This window comes from Passer montanus, unplaced genomic scaffold (genome assembly GCF_014805655.1).
Source record: "Passer montanus isolate IOZ18808 unplaced genomic scaffold, ASM1480565v1 scaffold123, whole genome shotgun sequence".
NCBI lineage: Eukaryota > Metazoa > Chordata > Aves > Passeriformes > Passeridae > Passer > Passer montanus.
The window spans coordinates 987,217-1,006,985 of NW_024359056.1; the positions used below are offsets into that span (position 1 = coordinate 987,217).

General features: G+C 50.4%; 1 protein-coding gene across 1 annotated transcript in view; it reads left to right on the top strand.

Annotated features, from left to right (window-relative positions):
- The first annotated feature begins 5,663 nt into the window (after positions 1-5,663).
- LOXL2 (lysyl oxidase like 2) overlaps positions 5,664-19,769 on the top strand; it is a 62,058-nt gene continuing 47,952 nt past the window's right edge. The window contains exons 1-2 of the mRNA XM_039698360.1: positions 5,664-5,866; positions 16,711-17,116. Of these exons, the coding sequence (XP_039554294.1) occupies positions 16,765-17,116 (352 nt within the window). The 5' untranslated portion in view covers positions 5,664-5,866; positions 16,711-16,764. The remainder of the gene's footprint in view (positions 5,867-16,710; positions 17,117-19,769) is intronic.

Sequence of the window (19,769 nt, forward strand, 5' to 3'; positions counted from 1 at the left end):
GGACTCGTTCCCTGCCTGGCACGGGGAATCAGCGCTCCCAGGTTTCCCCTGCAGGCTGAGGAGGGGTTTGGGATTTCTGGGAGCGTTCCTGAGCATCCTCCCCTTTCCCAGCCCGACCCCGTGCAGTTCCTGCCTCTTCTCCCTTTTCCTTGGATCAGCCTTTGTGTCCCTGTTCCTGTCCCTGTCCCTGCGGGACTCGTTCCCTGCCTGGCACAGGGAATCAGCGCTCCCAGGTTTCCCCTGCAGGCTGAGGAGGGGTTTGGGATTTCTGGGAGCGTTCCTGAGCATCCTCCCCTTTCCCAGCCCGACCCCGTGCAGTTCCTGCCTCTTCTCCCTTTTCCTTGGATCAGCCTTTCCCAAGGCCTGAGGGACTGGGGGGGTTCCTGAGGTGACTTCCCTGGATCCTGTCCTTGGATCCCATCCCTGACTCCCATCCCCGGATCCCATTCCCGGATCCCATCCCTGGATCCTGTCCCTGGATTTGGTCCCCAAATCCCATTCCTGGATCCCAGTCCTAGATCTCATCCCCAGATCCCACCCCTGGATCCTGTCCCAAGATTTGATCCCCAAATCCCGTCCCCTGGATCCCACCCCCAGATCTCGTCCCCAGATCCCATCCCTGGATCCCATTACTGGGTCCCATCCCCAGATCCTGTCCCTGGATCCCACCCCTGGATCTGATTCCCAGATCCCATCCCTGGCTCCCATTCCCAGATCCCATTCCCAGATTCCATCCCTGGATCCCACTCCTGGATTCCACTCCCAGATCCCACTCCCAGATTCCATCCCTGGATCCCACTCCCGGATCCCATTCCCGGATCCCACCCCGTTCCCACTCCCGTGTCCCGTCCCCCCGCAGCTCCTTGGGAAGGGCGCTTTCCCCTCGAGTGGAAGGGCCGGGAATGTTGGCAGCACCTCCCAGCCCTCATTCCCAGGTTTTCCGCGGGATGCGCTCGCGCTGCCCTCCCGGCGCTGCCCCCGCCTCCAGTGCGCTTCTCCTCCTCCCGCTTCCTGGAAATTCCCTCTCTTCGTGGGTTTTGGGGGGAAAAACTTCATTTTCCCTGTTCCGTTTTCCCTGTTCCATCCTCATCTCCTGAGGAGCTGCCGGTGGGAATCCGCCAGGAAGCTGGGAATGGATGTGGGGGATCCTTTGTGCCTCCTGCCTTTTGTCAGGAGCTTCCTGGGGGAATTCAGCTCCCAGCACCCGGCTGGGTTCCTGCCCTCCCTGCTCATCCCGAGGAATCCCGGACAGGGAATGAAGTGCTCCTTCAGTGCCTCCTGCTGGGATTTTCCTTCTTCCAGGAAATCCAGGGGCTCCCGTTCCACAGGAGACCCCAGCACTGATCCATCCTTTTCCTGAAAGGGAGGAAGTAAAGGAATTAATTAATTTAAAAAAAATGAAGGAGGGGAATAAAGGAAGATTTGCTTTCTCTGGAGCCATCCCCAAGCCCCAGGGCCTGCAGGGAATGTTCCTGCTGGGAGGATTTCTCTGGAATTTGGGTTTTCCCCACCTTGGCTTTGAAACCTTCCAGGGGTTTGGATCATGGGGGGCTGCCCCGTGCCTGGATGAGTCCCAGGCCAGCTTGGAATGACCTGGGACAGTGGAAGGGTGGGATGAGATGATTTTATGTCCTTTCCCACCCAACCATTCCATGATTCCAAGCTGGAGAAATTCCCACAGGGATTAAATACAGGAACAGCTTTTTGGGGGGAGATATTGATGAATTTTGGGGTTTCTCAGCCATTGGGACCTGGCTTTTCAATCACCCATTGCAGGAACTTCCCTGAAACTGGATCCCTGAAAACGGCCACATGGCCCTAAAATTCCTGCAGGTTTTGGGATCTCCAGGATCATCTCTGCAGGGAAAAGCTTCTTGTGAGTTTTAAATATAGAAAGAGCTTTTTAGAGGAGAGATATTGATGAATTTCTCCAGAATTTTGGGGTTTCTCAGCCATTGGGAGGGAATGTTCCTGCTGGGAGGATTTCTCTGGAATTTGGGTTTTTCCCACTTTGGCTTTGAAACCTTCCAGGGGTTTGGATCATGGGGGCTGCCCCGTGCCTGGATGAGTCCCAGGCCAGCTTGGAATGACCTGGGACAGTGGAAGGGTGGGATGAGATGATTTTATGTCCTTTCCCACCCAACCATTCCATGATTCCAAGCTGGAGAAATTCCCACAGGGATTAAATACAGGAACAGCTTTTTGGGGGGAGATATTGATGAATTTTGGGGTTTCTCAGCCATTGGGACCTGGCTTTTCAATCACCCATTGCAGGAACTTCCCACTGGATCCCTGAAAACGGTCACGTGGCCCTAAAATTCCTGCAGGTTTTGGGATCTCCAGGATCATGTCTGCAGGGAAAAGATTCTCGTGAGATTTAAATACAGAAAGAGCTTTTTGGGGAGAAATATTGATTAATTTCTCCAGAATTTTGGGGTTTCTCAGCCATTGGGACCTGGCTTTTCAATCACTCACTGCAGGAACTTCCCACTGGATCCCTTGGGTGTGAAAACGGCCACGTGGCCCTAAAATTCCTGCAGGTTTTGGGATCTCCAGGATCATCTCTGCAGGGAAAAGCTTCCAGGGAGCTGCTCCCGGGGCTGGAGAGGTCGAGTCGCCCCGCGGGGTGCAAACAGCAGCATGGGAGGCAATGAGCCTTCCCAGGGAACTGCAAATGAGGGAAATTGCAGCAAATGAGGGAAATTAGAGCAGCCAGCGGCCCGTTCCTCCTTTCTGGGAGCAGGGAGCGTGACCGGCACTCCCGGTCAAGGCCAGCTGTGTCCCCAGGACAGGGACAAAGCCCGGGGGGAGGGATGGCACCGGGAATGGGGCTGGGAGGGAGCCCAGGGAAGGGATTCCGCTGGAACTGGGATTTGTCCGGGGGTTTGGGGTGGAAAATCCATGTGCGAATCTCTGGGTGCTGGAAATGGGATCCACGAAGTGCCCTCCCCGTTTCCCAGATCCACTGGAGCAGCATTTTTTCCCTGTGTGATTCCAGGCTCTCTTCAAATCCCTTTTCCCCCCGGGTGCTTTTTCCTCGCTCTTACCCAGCTGCAGGACGGAGGGGGCAGCAAATTCCTGAATCCAGGGAGCCTCGAGCTGTGCTGGATTCCTGCTGGATGCTTCATCCCAGCTCTCCCTTCCATCAGCTGGAATTTTTCATGGATAAAAAATCCTGCCCTGTCCTCGCCTGACCCGTGCTGGGCCGGGCAGAGTCTGACACGTTCCTTTCTCCACATCCCTCATTCCAGCCTGGAACTGCTCCCTGCAGCTTCTCCGGGGACACCTCCTCCCCCTGATGTCCCCGAGCTGGGGAAGGTGGCTCTGCTGAGGGTCAGGATCCAATTCCCAGGATTTGTTCTCTTGCCTGAGAATTCCTGCTGCAGGGAAAGGATCTGAGAGCTCATCCCCTCACACCCCCTTCCCCTATCCCAGGCTGCTCCAAATCCCTGAGATCCCACACCACAGAGATCCCATATCACATCCCATAACCCAGAAATCCCTCATTCTAAAGATCCCATATCCCAGAGATCCCAAATCCCAGGGATCCCACATTCCAGGGATCCCACATTCCAGGGATCCCAAATCCCAGGGAGCCCTCATCACAAAAATCCCATATCCCAGAAATCCCTCATTCTAAAGATCCCATATCCCAGAGATCCCATATCCCAGAGATCCCAAATCCCAGGGATCCCACATTCCAGGGATCCCAAATCCCAGAGATCCCAAATCCCAGGGAGCCCTCATCACAAAAATCCCATATCCCAGAAATCCCTCATTCTAAAGATCCCACATCCCAGGGATCCCAAATCCCAGAGATCACAAATCCCAAAGATCCCATATCCCAGAGATCCCTCATCCCAAAAATCCCACATCCCAGGGATCCCTTTTCTCTGGAAGTGACTTGGCCACTTCCAGGGATGGAGCTGCTCCATCTCCTCTGGGAATTCCATCCCAGCCCCTCCCACCCTCCCAGGGAGAATATTTTCCCCAAAATCCCATTTATTTCCTTTAATGCTGGTGCCCAATCCAGTGCAATTTCCCTTCCCAATTCCCATGGGAATTGCTTCCAGAGCAGCTGGAATTGGATCAAACTCAGCTTTTCCAGAAGATGGAGTTGGGCCCTGAAGCTGGAATTACCTGGCGTGGATAAATCATGTTTGGGAGGGATGGGAAAGCTGGGAAAAGGGAGCAGTCCCCTCATGGGAATGTTCCTGTGCTGCACTGACGGGAATGTGTCTGAATTGGGCATTAAAGCTGGAATTTTTTATCCTGATGAATAGAATTAAGTTGGGATTGCTGTGCAGGAGAATCCCAGAGGAAAATCCATGGACAGCAGCCCTGTGCTAGGATCCCACCCCCAGATCCCATCCCAGATCCCATCCCTGGATCCTGTCCCTGCATCCCATTCCCGGATCCCATCCACGAATCCCATCCCTGGATCCCATTCCCAGATCCCACCCCCAGATCCCATCCCAGATCCCATCCCTGGATCCTGTCCCTGCATCCCATTCCCGGATCCCATCCCCGAATCCCATCCCAGATCCCATTCCCAGATCCCACCCCTGGGCTTGCTGGAAAATCCTCTAAAGCAGGAATAATAAATGGGAACACTCCTTCCGCAGTGACCTTCGGGAACATTTCCCTTTCTGTGTCCATCAGCTTCCTGCTGATGTGTTTGAAAACCACAGAGGAGAGATTCAAACACCCCGGGCCAAAGCTGGGGAGAAAACACCGGGAATATTTTGGAATCTGGGAAATGCTGACACTGCTGCCCAAAACTGGGTCAGGAGGCAGAATTCCAGGTTCTTTTCCAAAATTTAACACCCACTCAGTTTCCTGTTAGTTTCACACCTGAAGCAAAGGGAATGAAGAGAAATTTTGGATAAATTAAAGCCCTGAATGACTTTAAAACCACAACCCCCCTGCCAGAGGTTCGGAGTGATGTGGGATTGATCCAGCTCTGATTTTTGGGAAAAGAACTGTTCCCACCTGGGAATTCTCCAATCTAGGATTTGTTATTTTTCCGTGAGGAATTGTTTTTAATCCCTGGGACTCCCAGGAGTGGGGAATAACTACAGGACAGGCTGGGTTCATAACAAAAATCCTGCTTTGGTTTGAGCTGCTGTAGGAGCGAGCTGAAGGAATATCCAGCAGCTGGAAAAGCTGAGTGCTGAAAGGTTAGAGGTGGAGGAATCCAGGGAGATGCCAGTGCTGGGAATTCCAGGGAATGCGGAGCAGCTGGAACAGGGGATGCTGCAGGGTTAAGGGTGGGTGAACCCCGGGAGGTGCCAGTGCTGGGAATTCCAGGGAATGTGGAGCAGTGGGAAAGGGTTAAAGGTGGGTGAATCCCGGGAGGTGCCAGTGCTGGGAATTCCAGGGAATGTGGAGCAGCTGGAACAGGGGATGCTGCAGGGTTAAGGGTGGGTGAACCCCGGGAGGTGCCAGTGCTGGGAATTCCAGGATGCTGTGCCAGAACCCCCTGCGACTCCAGGCACTGAGTCACCTCAGAGCCCTTAAACATTAAAGTTTCACCGGGGGGCCGGGATAACTCCCAGGATTTATTCTCTGGGGATTAAAAATCCACGCTCCTCATCCTTTTATTTTTTTTTTTTTTTTGGGAAGCGCGGCGCTGCCCCCGCTCTGCCCTGCCGGGAGGAGCGCTGAGCTCACGGCGGAGCCGCCGGCGGGGCGGCTCCGGGGAGGGGTTTGCGGAGCAAATCCAGTGAAATTTGGCAGGAAGCAGCAGCTCCTCGCCGCACATTTCCCTGCCTGCAGGAGGAATTTTTTGCAGCGCTCAGCCCGGGAGGAAAACCTGGATGAAGCTGGGCTGAGCTGCCCCCCAGCACAGGCACCGCTCATCGAGGTAAACTCGGGGTCTGGGGTTTGATTGCCTCCAAAAATTCATTAATTTCAACATTTCTGAGCCTTTCTTTCTTCGCGGCTGAAAGTTTCATTTCTCTTCTTCTCTCCGAATGTGTTTTTCTCCTTCTCCCATCGTGGTAAAAGACCGCGGGGAGGGGAAATTGATGTTTTTTCCCAATTCTTGTCCCCCGGGCTGGATTTGGCGGGGCTGCGATGCCGAAGAGTTTCGGTGTCACTTTTTAAAGAAGTCCTGGCCGAGCTGGAGATTTTATCCCTTTTCTGCTCCCAGCCATTCCCGACTGGAATAAAAGAGGAGTTGCGAGTTGGGGCAGTGCCCGAGCTGGGATTTTGGTAAAATATCCCGAATTTCGAGCAGAAAAGCCCGGTTGGTGCCATCAGCGCTGGGTAAATCGGGGAGGATCTTGGAGTTCTCCTCTCTGGATAATTCCCGTTTTTTCAGAGGGAAAACTCAGGGGCAGATGTTTGGCAGAAGGTGCAAAATATGTCCTTAATTAGGATTTTTTTTTTCCTGCTGTCACTGCTGGGGATTCTCTGAGCCTACCAGCAGCTCCTTGAAAACTGTTTCATGCTGGTGAAATTTGGGATTACTTCGGGATATCCACCTGGAAAGCTGCCCCGGAGAAACGTGGGATGTTCAACCCGACCCGGGCTAAGCTCACCGATCACTGTGATTAATATTTCCTCCCCGATGAGTTTTTGTCGTTAATTAAACAGCTGTGGATAAAAGATCTAAACCCAAATAATTTAGAATATTAGAGAGGAAGATGCAAGTTTGGATAATTGGGAGTGCAGCAGGGAAATAATCCATCATCCCCACAATCAGCTCCTAAAGGTGACAGCGCAGTGCTCCCAGTTTTTCCTGGATACAGCCAGAAAATCATGGATTTACGGCTCCTCCTTCCCATTTTCTCTGCATTGAGCCACCCACGGCGGTGGAATTTCCTCATTTGGGGAGCGGGGAGCAGTTAAAATAATAATAAATGAAATAAAAGCGTGGATTGCTGGGATATCCGAGAGCTCAGGGAGGAATCACACCTCGGAGCGAGGGCTGGCTGCTCCGGGAGGGAATTCCGATAATCCCGGCCCCGGGGGCAGCAGGATGTGGGGAAACATCCCCGAAAAAGCCTCGTTAAAGGAAATTCAACCCTTAAATCGGCCCTGCCGAGGCTCAGAATCCCTCTCCGGTCCAAGCCAGCAGGAGCTTTGGGGGTGCAGAAAGGAGGATTTTAGGGGGAAAACCTCGGGGAAGTTTCAGAGCTGGGTGATGGAGCCCAGGAAAGGCTGCGGGGATGGAATGGAAATTCCAGTGGGAATTCCGGGTGCTGTGCTGGAACCTCATCCTGCTACAGGCTGAGACCCCGGTAACGAGCTCTGGGTTTTGTGTCCATCATTCGGCTCCCCAATTCATTCCCTTCACTGTCCCTGTGCTCCATTCTGCTTTCCTCTCCGTTCCCTCATTTATATTCATTTTTCCCTTTTATTCCTTCCCCTCCTGAGCATTCCTGGTGAGGTTTGAAAGCAGAGCTCCCAGTTCTGGGCACTGGGATCATCCCCAGACGTTACCAGGGTCGGGATTAAATGCACAAGTCATTATTTCTTGTTTGGACTTTGATGTTTATTAGTTGTTGTTTATATTAGATTTACTTAGATGTTTATTAGTTGTTATTTATATTTACTAGTTCTTTTTTAAATTTACTTTGATGTTTATTAGTTCTTATTTATATTATATTTATTTAGATGTTTATTTAGTTCTTGTTTATGTTACAGTCTCACCAACTCTGAGTTTTGCAGCACTTCACTCTAACAAACTAAAAAACAGAGCCCTATTTCTCTCTCTCTGCAAGACTTGTTAAGGATTAATTGTCTAATTAAGAAATGACGCTTAAATTCTTTTTACTTTTAACTTAATAACTGAGCACTTGTGGCCTGCAGTGTGGGCTTTTTTATCCATTTACACAATACCATTTAAGCTCGTGAAGAACAGGGTGAAGAAGGACCAGCCCCTGCCCTAAAACATTTATATTTATATTTATATTTATATTTATATTTATATTTATATTTATATTTATATTTATATTTATATTTATATTTATAGTGTGTGCATTATATATATATAATATAATATTTATTTATATATATATAATATAATATATTACTGTATCCTAGAACTTTAAACTCTACATTTTCCACCCTGTGATGTCGCACACTTCCATCCAAACTCCACACCCACAGTCCCAGTGCTATCACTCAATTTTGGAAGCCTTCCCCACGGCCCCAGCTCCGTGCAGAGTTCTCTTGGGGGTCAGAGTCTGTCTGTCAGACAGAGCCCTTTTTTGGCACTTTCAGGGCCCATTTTTATATTTTCAGGCCCTTTGCTTAAATTCTTTTTACTTTTAACTTAATAACTGAGCACTTGTGGCCTGCAGTGTGGGCTTTTTTATCCATTTACACAATACCATTTAAGCTCGTGAAGAACAGGGTGAAGAAGGACCAGCCCCTGCCCTAAAACATTTATATTTATATTTATATTTATATTTATATTTATATTTATATTTATATTTATATTTATATTTATATTTATATTTATATTTATATTTATTTATAGTGTGCATTATATATTTATATTTATATTTATATTTATATTTATATTTATATTTATATTTATATTTATATTTATATTTATATTTATATTTATATTTATATTTATATTTATATTTATATTTATATTTATATTTATATTTATATTTATATTTATATTTATATTTATATTTATATTTATATTTATATTTATATTTATATTTATATTTATATTTATATTTATATTTATATTTATATTTATATTTAGTATTATATATATATATAATATAATATTTATTTTTTTATATATAATATTATATATTACTGTATCCTAGAACTTTAAACTCGACATTTTCCACCCTGTGATGTCACACACTTCCATCCAAACTCCACACCCACACTCCCAGTGCTGTCACTCAATTTTGGAAGCTTTCCCCACGGCCCCAGCTCAGTGCAGAGTTCTCTTGGGGGTCAGAGTCTGTCTGTCAGACAGAGCCCTTTTTTGGCACTTTCAGGGCCCATTTTTATATTTTCAGGCCCTTTTTTGGCACTTTCATGGCCTTTTTTGACACCTTCAAGGCCCTTTTTTGACGTTTTCTGAGCCCATTTTTGGACACTCTCAGGGCTGTTTTTTGGCACCTTCAGAGACCTTTTATTGGCACTCTCAGGGCCCTTTTTTGACACCTTCAGAGCCCTTTTTTGGTACTCTCAGAGCCCTTTTTGACACTTTCATGGCTTTTTTTGACACCTTCAGGGCCCTTTCTTTGACACCTTCAGGGCCCTTTCTTTGACACCTTCAGGCTCTTTTTTGACACTTTCAGGGCCCTTTTCAGTCACTTTCTGAGCCCTTTTTTTGACATTTTCTGTCCCACGTTTCCCATTCCCCTCTGCAGAAACGCCCTCGGAGGAGGAAAAGTTCCACTCCTAATCCAGGCTGGAAATTTGTTATTCCAAGGGGGATTTCCCAGCCATAACAAGGGCCTGGTTTGGAGCCCGGCTGTCCCGCTGCTGGATCAGGGAGATTAATTAAAACAGCATCAGCCCGAGGTGAGGAGTGATCCCCTCCTCCTTGGGGGTTCCAGATCCACCTGGAAATCCTCTCCATGGAAATTTGGGATGTTCAGCCCCGAGCCAGGCTGAGCTCTGCTCCTGCAGCTCAGGATCCTTCCCTGGGGTTGATTTTCCCCTTCAGATGAATTTTTGGTGTTTGATTGAAGCGGTTTTTGCTGTGTGGAGATAAAATAATAAAGATCAAATGACCAGGAGAGCTTAGAACATGACAGAGATCCTGGTTTGGAAATCTGGGAATGTAGCAGGAAGACTTTTCCTCATCTCTTACCAGGAGAAATGTATCACTATAAAGAGATATGTATCTCCATATTTATCTATATAAACACGTATTTATAAGGACATATTTATGAGGATATGTTGATGCTTATAAAGATAAATGCCCTAAAATTTGCAGGGACATGGGAATTTTTCCAGGGATCAGCACCTGGATTGGGATTTCCTGCCAGTGGTTGGTGCCTCTGATCCTTCCAGGGACCTTTGTGGCTCAGGATTTCAGGAGTGGGAACGGGGAGGGATTTAATCCATGGGGATTTAACCCTTGGAGGGCCCTGCCATGGCAGGGCAGAGACTCTTGGAGCGCTGGGAGAAGGTATCCAAAATCTCACCCCAGGGAAGGGCAGGATTTTATTCCCTTTAACAATTCTGGAGAGGCTCCCAGTGGGGAAGAGGCTGGAGAACTCCTCCCGTGGCATCTGGGGTGATGGGGAGTGGAATTGGGAATGCAGGGATTCCCGGATTTCCCAGATTCCTGTTCCCAGCCCGAGGGATGCACCTGGGGCAATGGAGCTGGAATTGGGAATGCAGGGATTCCCGGGATTCCCCAGATTCCTGTTCCCAGCCCGAGGAATGCACCTGGGGCGATGGAGCTGGAATTGGGAATGCAGGTATTCCCAGGATTCCCGGATTCCTGTTCCCAGCCCGAGGGATGGAGAGTGAAATTGGGAATGCAGGGATTCCCGGGATTCGCGTGGAACTGGGAATGCAGGGATTGCTGGGATTCTATTCCCACCCCGAGGAACGCACCTGGGGCGATGGAGAGTGGAATTGGGATGCAGGGATTCCCGGGATTCCCAGGATTCCTGTTCTCACCCTGAGGAATGTACCTGGGGCGATGGAGAGTGGAATTGGGATGCAGGGATTCCCGGGATTCCCGGGATTCCCAGTTCCGAGCGGCTGAACACCAACGGTTCAGAGCTCCAGGGACAATCGGGACAATTGTCCCTGCTCCCGAGGGATGTGGAGCACGAAGGGCTCCCATGGGCGTTCCAGACTTTCCTTTTGTTGTCTGGAGAAGCTCGGGAGCAGGGAAGTGTCTGGTCCTGGGGTTTGTCTGAGCTCATCCATGCTTGGGGTGACTGGATGGGATTCAAAAGGGGAATTTTGGCTGGATTTGGCTCGGGAGATGAGCGGGCTCTGTTACACCTGGAAAAGGAAAAACTCAGGATTAGGAGCTTTGGGAGGTCCAGGAAAAGGAGGGAGGAGGATTTTACATGGGCAGAGAGTGCCAGGACAAGAGGCAATGGTTTTAAACTGCCAGAGGACAGGGATAGCTGGGATATCGGGAAGGAATTCCTCCCTGGGAGGGGCTGGGATGGAATTCCCAGAGGAGCTGTGGCTGCCCCTGGATCCCTGGAAGTGCCCAAGGATGGACACCCTGGGGCAGGGGGAGGTGTCTCTGCCATGGCAGGGCTGGCACAGGATGGGATTTCAGTCCCTTCCAACCCAAACCATCCCATGATTCCATAACAATTCCATGTTTTTCCTCGCCATCCCGTGCCTCTGTTCCCTTCAAGACCCAGGGCTGGAGCCCTGGAAAGGGCTGAGTCAGCAGGCACCAGGATCATGCCTGGAAGCCTCACACTACACATTCCTGAGGGGATGGATCTCAGCTTCCAGCCTGGAATATGGCACAGAGAGCCGGGAGACCTGCAGCATTTCCTGCCTTCTCCACTGGCTCTGCTCGATGGGTTTTTAATGTTCTGTCTTGGATTCCTGTGAATGGAGAGACCAAAATATTGCCCTGACGTCAGGAAGAAATCTGGAGGTCGTTAGAGGCCGTGAGGGGAGCAGTGAGCCCGAGAGGGAGGGAAAATCCAGCCCAAACCCAACCTCCTGCAAACTTCAGCCTGGATTTCTTCTCAGGGAGCTCAGCACGTGCAGCTCCCCCAGACTGGGGGGAGAACGTGTCCAAGCCTGGCTGCCAGCGGCACAGCCGTGGTTTTGCTGGAATATTTTCCATGTTAAGTTGTGTTCTTGTGGTTTCTGGTGGCCCCACGACGTGTGGGTGCAGCTGGCTCTGCCTGGTGCTGCCCGTGCCCTTCAAATGCTGTTTTGAGTGAGACTGTGGCTGAACCATCCCTAAAATGTCTTGGAGCTGAGGAGGGGGATTTCAGGGAAGAATAAACCCAGGATTTCTGTGGAGTGAATGAACTGCCGGGCAATTTTCTCTGTTATCAATTCTCTAAACCAGGCCTGGCCTCAAATCCCAGTGAAAAGGATCTGATGCTGTGCATCAGAGCCATGGAAGGGTTTGGGTGGGAAGGGATTTTAAATCCCTTCACTCCCATCTCCTTCAACCCCCTCCACCATCCCTGGGTGCCCCAAGCCTCATCCAGCCTGGCCTTGGACACCTCCAGGGATGGGGCAGCCCCAGCCTGAGCTCTGCCATGCCAGAATTCCCACTTTTCCCTCCTGTCCCCTTGGGACAGACAAAAGCTGAGAGCCCATTTCAGTGCTGGAGCTTTCCCTGGATTCTGCTGAGTTCCTGACGTTTCCCCCTTGGTCCTGGGCTGCCGTTTTTTGTGGGAATCCCAAATAATGGCTGTGGAATCCCTCTGGATCCTGCTCTTCCTGGCTTAATCTGAGGGAATTTTCTTGAGCCCCTCGATGAAAGGGGCTGTGGGAGCAGGAGGGTTCATTCTGGGAAGAAGAATGAAGTTCCTTCTCCCTGTGGAAGTTTTGTCTCCTGGTGTTTGGGATTGGAGGGAGCTCAGGCGCTGCTGCTGTTCCAGTTTTGTGCAGAATTCCCCCAGGATTTTTGCACGTGGAATGGGATTTCTGAGTGGTTTTCCAGTGCCATTCCCTCGAGGAGCCCTTCCTGATCCCACAGCAAAGAAGGGACACGATGCTGCTCCACCTGAGCGCCCTGAGCCATTTGTCCTGGGGGTGGGTGGGGAATGTGTTCCTACAATCTTGTTGGAATTCCTTTTTCCCAGCCAGAATTCCCTCTGTAGCGCTTTATCCTCTCCCACCAGGATTTCTCCAGCTCTGTGAGTTTTCTCCTTTCCCTGGATGATCCCTGTGGGTCCCCAAATTCCTGGGGAACAGCAGCAAACCCATTTTGGGCTCCGGGGCAGCCCGGCTCAGCAAGGCTTTGCCAGGAGGGCAAGTTCCACCTCCTGCATCTGCCCTAATCCCAATTAGCGTCTCCCAGGCTAATCTTGGTCCCAATTAAAGCGACCTGGAGCTCTGCCGTGACCTCCCCCTCGCTGCCAGCTGCTGCCGAGGTCTCGCAGGGCCGGATTTTTGGCAGAGCTCTGGGCTCTGGCAGGCTGGGCTCATTAACACCTCCGCAGGGCTGGGAGCCATCCCCGGCCCTCCTCCGCACGCTTTCCCCAAATTGTTGTGTCTTTTGGCTCCAGTCCTCCCCGAAACGGCTGCAGAGGTTGGGTTTGAGCAGGGGAAGGGCTCGAAGGGGAGCTCACAGCTTGGAGCATTCCCTGATCCCGAGGGACCCCGAAAGCGGGGCTGACACGGGCTCCTGTTTGCCTTGGCACAGGGAACCTTCTGGGCTCTTGGTTGAGCCTTTTCTCCTCTCAAATATTCGGGTTTCGTTGACACTGAGCTTTCTGGAGGCTCAGAAATAAACCAAAACTGAGCCAGAGGGGAATTTGTTCACGTTCTGGTCAAGATGCTGAAGTGCTGCCTTATCTCTGACGGCTGCAGGGTTTGACTGGGAGGTTGCTCCACTCTTTATCTGCCTTTTCCTTCCCAATTTCCCTCACGTGGCTGCAGGACCATCCAGATGCTCTCAGAAATAGAAATACAAATATTTATAAACAGAGCTCTGCGTTCTCAGTGTGTGGGACAGTCCTGGGAAAGCTTTAACAGCCCTTTAGAACCCCAAATAACGACCTTTTAAAAACCCAGATAATGATTCTTTCTAAACCCAGCTCGGAGTCTGGGGTTAAATCACCCTCCTCAACTGAATTTTTCAGGACAGCTTCTGCAGCTCAGTTTTGGTTTTGAGGAGGGTTTGCTGAGGGTTTGCAAATGCTGCTTCTGCAGCAGTGAGGAACAGCAGCCACTGGGGATGGAGCTGATCAAACCAGATGTTTGGGGATGGAACAAATCAATACAGATGTTGTTTAGTGGTGGAGCAGATCAAACCAGATGTTCAAAAATGAAACCTGAAGCCCAGATTTTCCTGCAGAGCTGGAGGCTCTGCTGAGGTGCAACTCCTCCCCTCTGGAGTTTGGACTGACAATTCCCACCTGTCCTTCCCTGCCGAGATCCAAGGGGATCTCTGGAATTTTTTCTCCATCCAGGAGCATCTCCCAGCCCCTGTTTGTCCCCTGGGCTGAACCCATCCCGTACCCATTCAAACATCTCCAGAGGTTTGTTCAGAGCCCGGTGCTGCCGGGCTTGGGGTCAGGGCTGATGGCTGGGACCAGTCCAGGTACAGGAGCTCCTGGATCTGGGATCCTGGGTCACTCTGGAGCTCCTGGATCCCTGTGGATCTCCTGGATCACTCTGGAGCTCCTGGATCTGGGATCCTGGATCACCCTGGATCTCCTGGATCCCTGTGGAGCTCCTGGATCTGGGATCCTGGGTCACTCTGGAGCTCCTGGATCCCTGTGGATCTCCTGGATCACTCTGGAGCTCCTGGATCACTCTGGAGCTCCTGGATCACTCTGGAGCTCCTGGATGCCTGTGGAGCTCCTGGACCTGGGATTCTGGATCCCTCTGGAGCTCCTGGATCCTGGATCACCCTGGAGATCCTGGATCTGGGATTCTGGAGCTCCTGGATCCTGGATCACCCTGGAGATCCTGGATCTGGGATTCTGGATCCCTTTGGAGCTCCTGGATCTGGGATCCTGGATCCTTCTGTAGCTCCTGGACCCAGGATTCTGGATCACTCTGGAGCTCCTGGATCCTTCTGGAGCTCCTGGATCCCTGTGGAGCTCCTGGATCTGGGGTCCCTCTGATCCTGCCCTCCAGCTGCATTCCCTCTGGAAAATCCCCTCTCCTGGCTGCCGGAGGGAGCAGCAGCTGCATTTCCCTCCTGCCATCCCCTCCAGCCCTCCCCAAGCTGGGGCAGGACCCGTGATTTTATTCCTCTCTCAGCCTCACCTCCTGACCCACAAAAAATTGGCTCCTGGAAACCCAACGTTTGTTTTCCAAGATTTTTCCCCCCTCATTTTCCCGCCCCATCCTGGTTTATGAGATCTGTTGTGAAACCTCCTCTCACTTTTCCTGTTTCCCCTCCAGCCCTGAGCTTTAATCCCCGTGCTCCTCTTTCATTTCTCCCTTCCTTAGGAAAATCCATTTCACTCCAGCAGAAATCTCCTGAGCCCCACCCCTGTTTAACCCACAGGGAAACTGAGGCACAGCCCTGGAAAGGACCTGGAATTCTGATCCATGTCCTCCTCAGCTTTAAAGGCTGTTCATGGGTTTTGTATCTTTATGTGAGGATGTGATTTTTTGGGGATTTTTTTTAGGGATAGACCAGATTTAGCTGAAATTTCGGAGAATTTTAGTTCCTAGACATCTCCTTTGGAGCCAAATCCTCCCCCTTTCTCCTCTCCCCCGGTGGCTGCCAGGAAATAACAGAGCTCTGAAGGCCTGGGGAGGATTTTCCCACTGAGCTCTGGCAGTTCTTCCCTCGGAAATGATGGAATCCTCACCCCCACGTGTCCTGCTTGACCACTCCATGTGCCTGGCAGTGGGTGGGAAGCAGGAAAAGGACAGGATTTCACAGGATTCAGTTCCTGGATGAAATTCCTCCCACGAGTCACGAGAAGTTGTCCGTTCCTACCTTAAATTGTGCTCGTGGAGCACTTGGATGCCAATAAATCCCCTTTTTTAGGGATAGACCTGATTTAGTTGAAATTTCGGAGAATTTTAGTTCCTAGACATCTCCTTTGGAGCCAAATCCTCCCCCTTTCTCCTCTCCCCCGGTGGCTGCCAGGAAATAACAGAGCTCTGAAGGCCTGGGGAGGATTTTCCCACTGAGCTCTGGCAGTTCTTCCCTCGGAAATGATGGAATCCTCACCCCCACGTGTCCTGCTTGACCACTCCATGTGCCTGGCAGTGGGTGGGAAGCAGGAAAAGGACAGGATTTCACAGGATTCAGTTCCTGGATGAAATTCCTCCCACGAGTCACGAGAAGTTGTCCGTTCCTACCTTAAATTGTGCTCGTGGAGCACTTGGATGCCAATAAATCCCCATCCTGACTTACAACCAAAACCTGGAGATGTTTTCCACTACTCCAAGGTCATCCAAGGCTTCTGCCAAGTGTCTGGTGATGTTTTGAGTTTCTACAGATGGAACCAGACGTGCGGGAACAGAAATAAATCTTTTATCCCACTGGGAACGCAGAGTTTGGGATAAATCCCTCACTGCTGGTGAGATTTCCTCACCCTCCTGGTTTTCCACTGCTCGTGATGGGTTTGGATTCTTGATGGGGAGAAAAAAGGGTTCAGCTCTGTCCCGGCAGGATTTGGGTGATTTCTGGAGGAAAACAGGAAAATCCAGCTGGATTTCTGGAGGAAAACAGGAAAATAATTTGCTACACCTCCCAACTTAGAGAATTTTACCTGGGGAAAATGTATTTTTGGGGTAAAATTATGTGGCAAGTTGGTCTAAACTTAGAAATTAGGGACGTTTCAGTTTGTTTGTGCACCCCACAAGAAATAATTGACCCGACTTTGGTTTTCACAGGGAGTGTTGGAGGTAATCAAAATTTCCAAGACAATAATAGGAGTAATAACTAATCATATAAATAATAAATATGATAATGAATAAATAAAAATAAAATAAAATAATAAGCAATAAGCAATAAAATACTAACATATTGAAATAAAAAATAATGAAATAATATAAGTACTATACTGATATAAGTCATATCAATTTTGTATCACTCCAAACTTTAATTAAAATGTGATTTTCTTCCAGGCCAGCCCTGCCTGCCCTGCCTGGCTCTGGCTCTGAGGACTGCGATCACTGACAATGGGCAGCTCCCGGGTTTTCCCCTCCCAGCAGTGCCTGCTGCTGCTGCTGCTGGCCGAGCTGGGCTGTGCCCAGTACGAGCACTGGCCGTACCCGCCCGGCTACCCCGAGCCAGCCCCCCCGGTGTTCCAGCCGCCCCCGAGACCCCCCAACGTGCCCAAAATCCAGCTGAGGCTGGCGGGGCAGAAGAGGAAGCACAACGAGGGCAGGGTGGAGGTGTTCTACAGCGGCGAGTGGGGCACCGTGTGCGACGACGACTTCTCCATCCACGCCGCCCACGTGGTGTGCCGGGAGCTGGGCTACGTGGAGGCCGTGTCCTGGCTGCCCAGCTCCAAGTACGGCAAAGGAGAAGGTGAGGGGGTCTTGGAAAAGGGAAAGGGTCTTTCCATCTCTCCATAATCCCAGATTCCAGTCTCATTGATAGTTTTGAGTGTTGGTTTCTCATGCTGAGCTCTGTGAGATTAAAAATATGCTACAGCATTGGAAAGCATCCAAAGGATGGACATGGGGAGGGGGAAGGCTCTGGAGCAGCTGAAGGAGCTTTGGGATCCCAGGGCATTGGGAGGGCCTTTCCATCTCCCAGTAATCCCTGGCCCTAATTTCAGTTTAATTAGTGGTGTTGGGGTGTTTCTCTCTCATGCGGGGAGTTGGGCTACCTGGAGGCCGTGTCCTGGCTGCCCAGCTCCAAGTACGGCAAAGGAGAAGGGGAGGAGGTCTTGGAGCAGGGAAAGGGTCTTTCCATCTTCTAATAAGCCCTAATTTCAGTTTAATTAGGGGTGTTGGGGGGTTTCTCTCTCATGCCAGGAGCTGGGCTACGTGGAGGCCGTGTCCTGGCTGCCCAGCTCCAAGTACGGCAAAGGAGAAGGGGAGGAGGTCTTGGAGCAGGGAAAGGGTCTTTCCATCTTCTAATAAGCCCTAATTTCAGTTTAATTAGGGGTGTTGGGGGGTTTCTCTCTCATGCCAGGAGCTGGGCTACCTGGAGGCCGTGTCCTGGCTGCCCAACCCCAGGTACGGCAAAGGAGATGATGAGGAGATCTTGGAGCAGGGAGAGGGTCTTTCCATCTCCCAGTAATCCCTGATTTCAGTTTAACTGGCGGTGTTGGGATGTTTCTCTCTCATGCTTGTAGCTGGGCCACCTGGAGGCCGTGTCCTGGCTGCCCAGCTCCAAGTACGGCAAAGGAGAAGGTGAGGGGGTCTTGGAGCAGGGAAAGGGTCTTTCCACCTTCTAATAAGCCCTAATTTCAGTTAATTAGTGGTGTTGGGGTGTTTCTCTCTCATGCTGGGAGCTGGGCTACCTGGAGGCCGTGTCCTGGCTGCCCAGCTCCAAGTACGGGAAAAGAGAAGGTGAGGAGGTCTTGGAGCAGGGAGAGGGTCTTTCCATCTCCCAGTAATCCCTGATTTCAGTTTAACTGGCGGTGCTGGGGTGTTTCTCTCTCATGCCGGCAGCTACCTGGAGGCCGTGTCCTGGCTGCCCTCCCTGGAGGAGAAAAAAGGGTCTTTCCATCTTCTAATAATCCCTGATTTCAGTTAATTAGTGGTGTTGGGGTGCTTCTCATGCCGGGAGCTGGGCTACGTGGAGGCCGTGTCCTGGCTGCCCAGCTCCAAGTACAGGAAAGGAGAAGGTGAGGAGGTCTTGGAGCAGTGTGGGAAATGTTTCCATCTCCCAACAATTCCTGATTTCAGCCTCACTGATGGGTTTTGGGTGTTTCTCGTGCTGGGAGCTGGGCTACGTGGAGGCCGTGTCCTGGCTGCCCAGCTCCAAGTACGGCAAAGGAGAAGGTGAGGAGATCTTGGAGCAGGGAGAGAGTCTTTCCATCTCTCCATAATCCCGGATTCCAGTCTCATTGATGGTTTTGATGGTTTCTCGTGCTGAGCTCTGTGAGATTAAAAAGGTGTTAAAGCATTGGAAAGCATTCAAAGGATGGACATGGGATGGAGAAGGTTCTGGAGCAGCTGAAGGAGCTTTGGGATCCCAGGGCATTGGGAGGGCCTTTCCATCTCCCAATAATCCTGATTTCAGTCCAATTTATGGTGAGGGGGAAGGCTCTGGAGCAGCTGAAGGAGCTTTGGGATCCCAGGGCATTGGGAGGGCCTTTCCATCTCCCAATAATCCTGATTTCAGTCCAATTTATGGTGCTGGGGTGTTTGTTTCTCTCTCGTGCTGGGAGCTACGTGGAGGCCGTGTCCTGGCTGCCCAACCCCAGGTACGGCAAAGGAGATGATGAGGAGATCTTGGAGCAGGGAGAGGGTCTTTCCATCTCCCAATAATCCCTGATTTTTGGTATTGATCATCAATGACCAGTCTCATTGGTGGTTTTGAGTGTTGGTTTCTCGTGCTGTGCTCTGTGAGGTAAAAAGGTGTTAAAGCGTTGGAAAGTATCCAAAGGATGGACAGGGGGATGGGGAAGGTTCTGGAGCAGCTGAAGGACCTTGGATTGGGATCCCAGGGCCGTTCCAATTCCCCATAATCCCTAGTTTCAGTTTCATTGATGAGCTGGAGGTGTTTCGTGCCGTGCTGAGTGGATTTGGGATCTGAGAGGTAAAAAAAGTGTGAAATTATTGGAAATCATCCAAAGGATGGACACAGGGATGGGGAAGGGTCTGGAGCAGCTGAGGGCACTTGGAAAAGAGGAAACTGAGAGGGAATTTTTGGGATCTGCTCCTGCCCAGGGACAGCTCTGATTGTTCCCTGGACAGGATCCAGCCAAAGCTGGAGCTGTGCTGAGGGAATTTAGGTTGGATTTTAGGGAAAAGTTCTGTGTCATGGTCTGGGCCTCCAAAGGGGTCTGAACATTTCATATCCTATGGGAATGATTGTATGGAATAACAACTATTGGGTTATATGGGAATAACATTTGGGTTATATGGGAATAACAACTATTGGGTTATATGGGAATAACAATTTTTGGGTTAAATGAGAATAACAATTACTGGGTTAAAAAGGAATAACAACTATTGGGTTATATGGGAATAACATTTGGGTTATATGGGAATAAAAATTATTG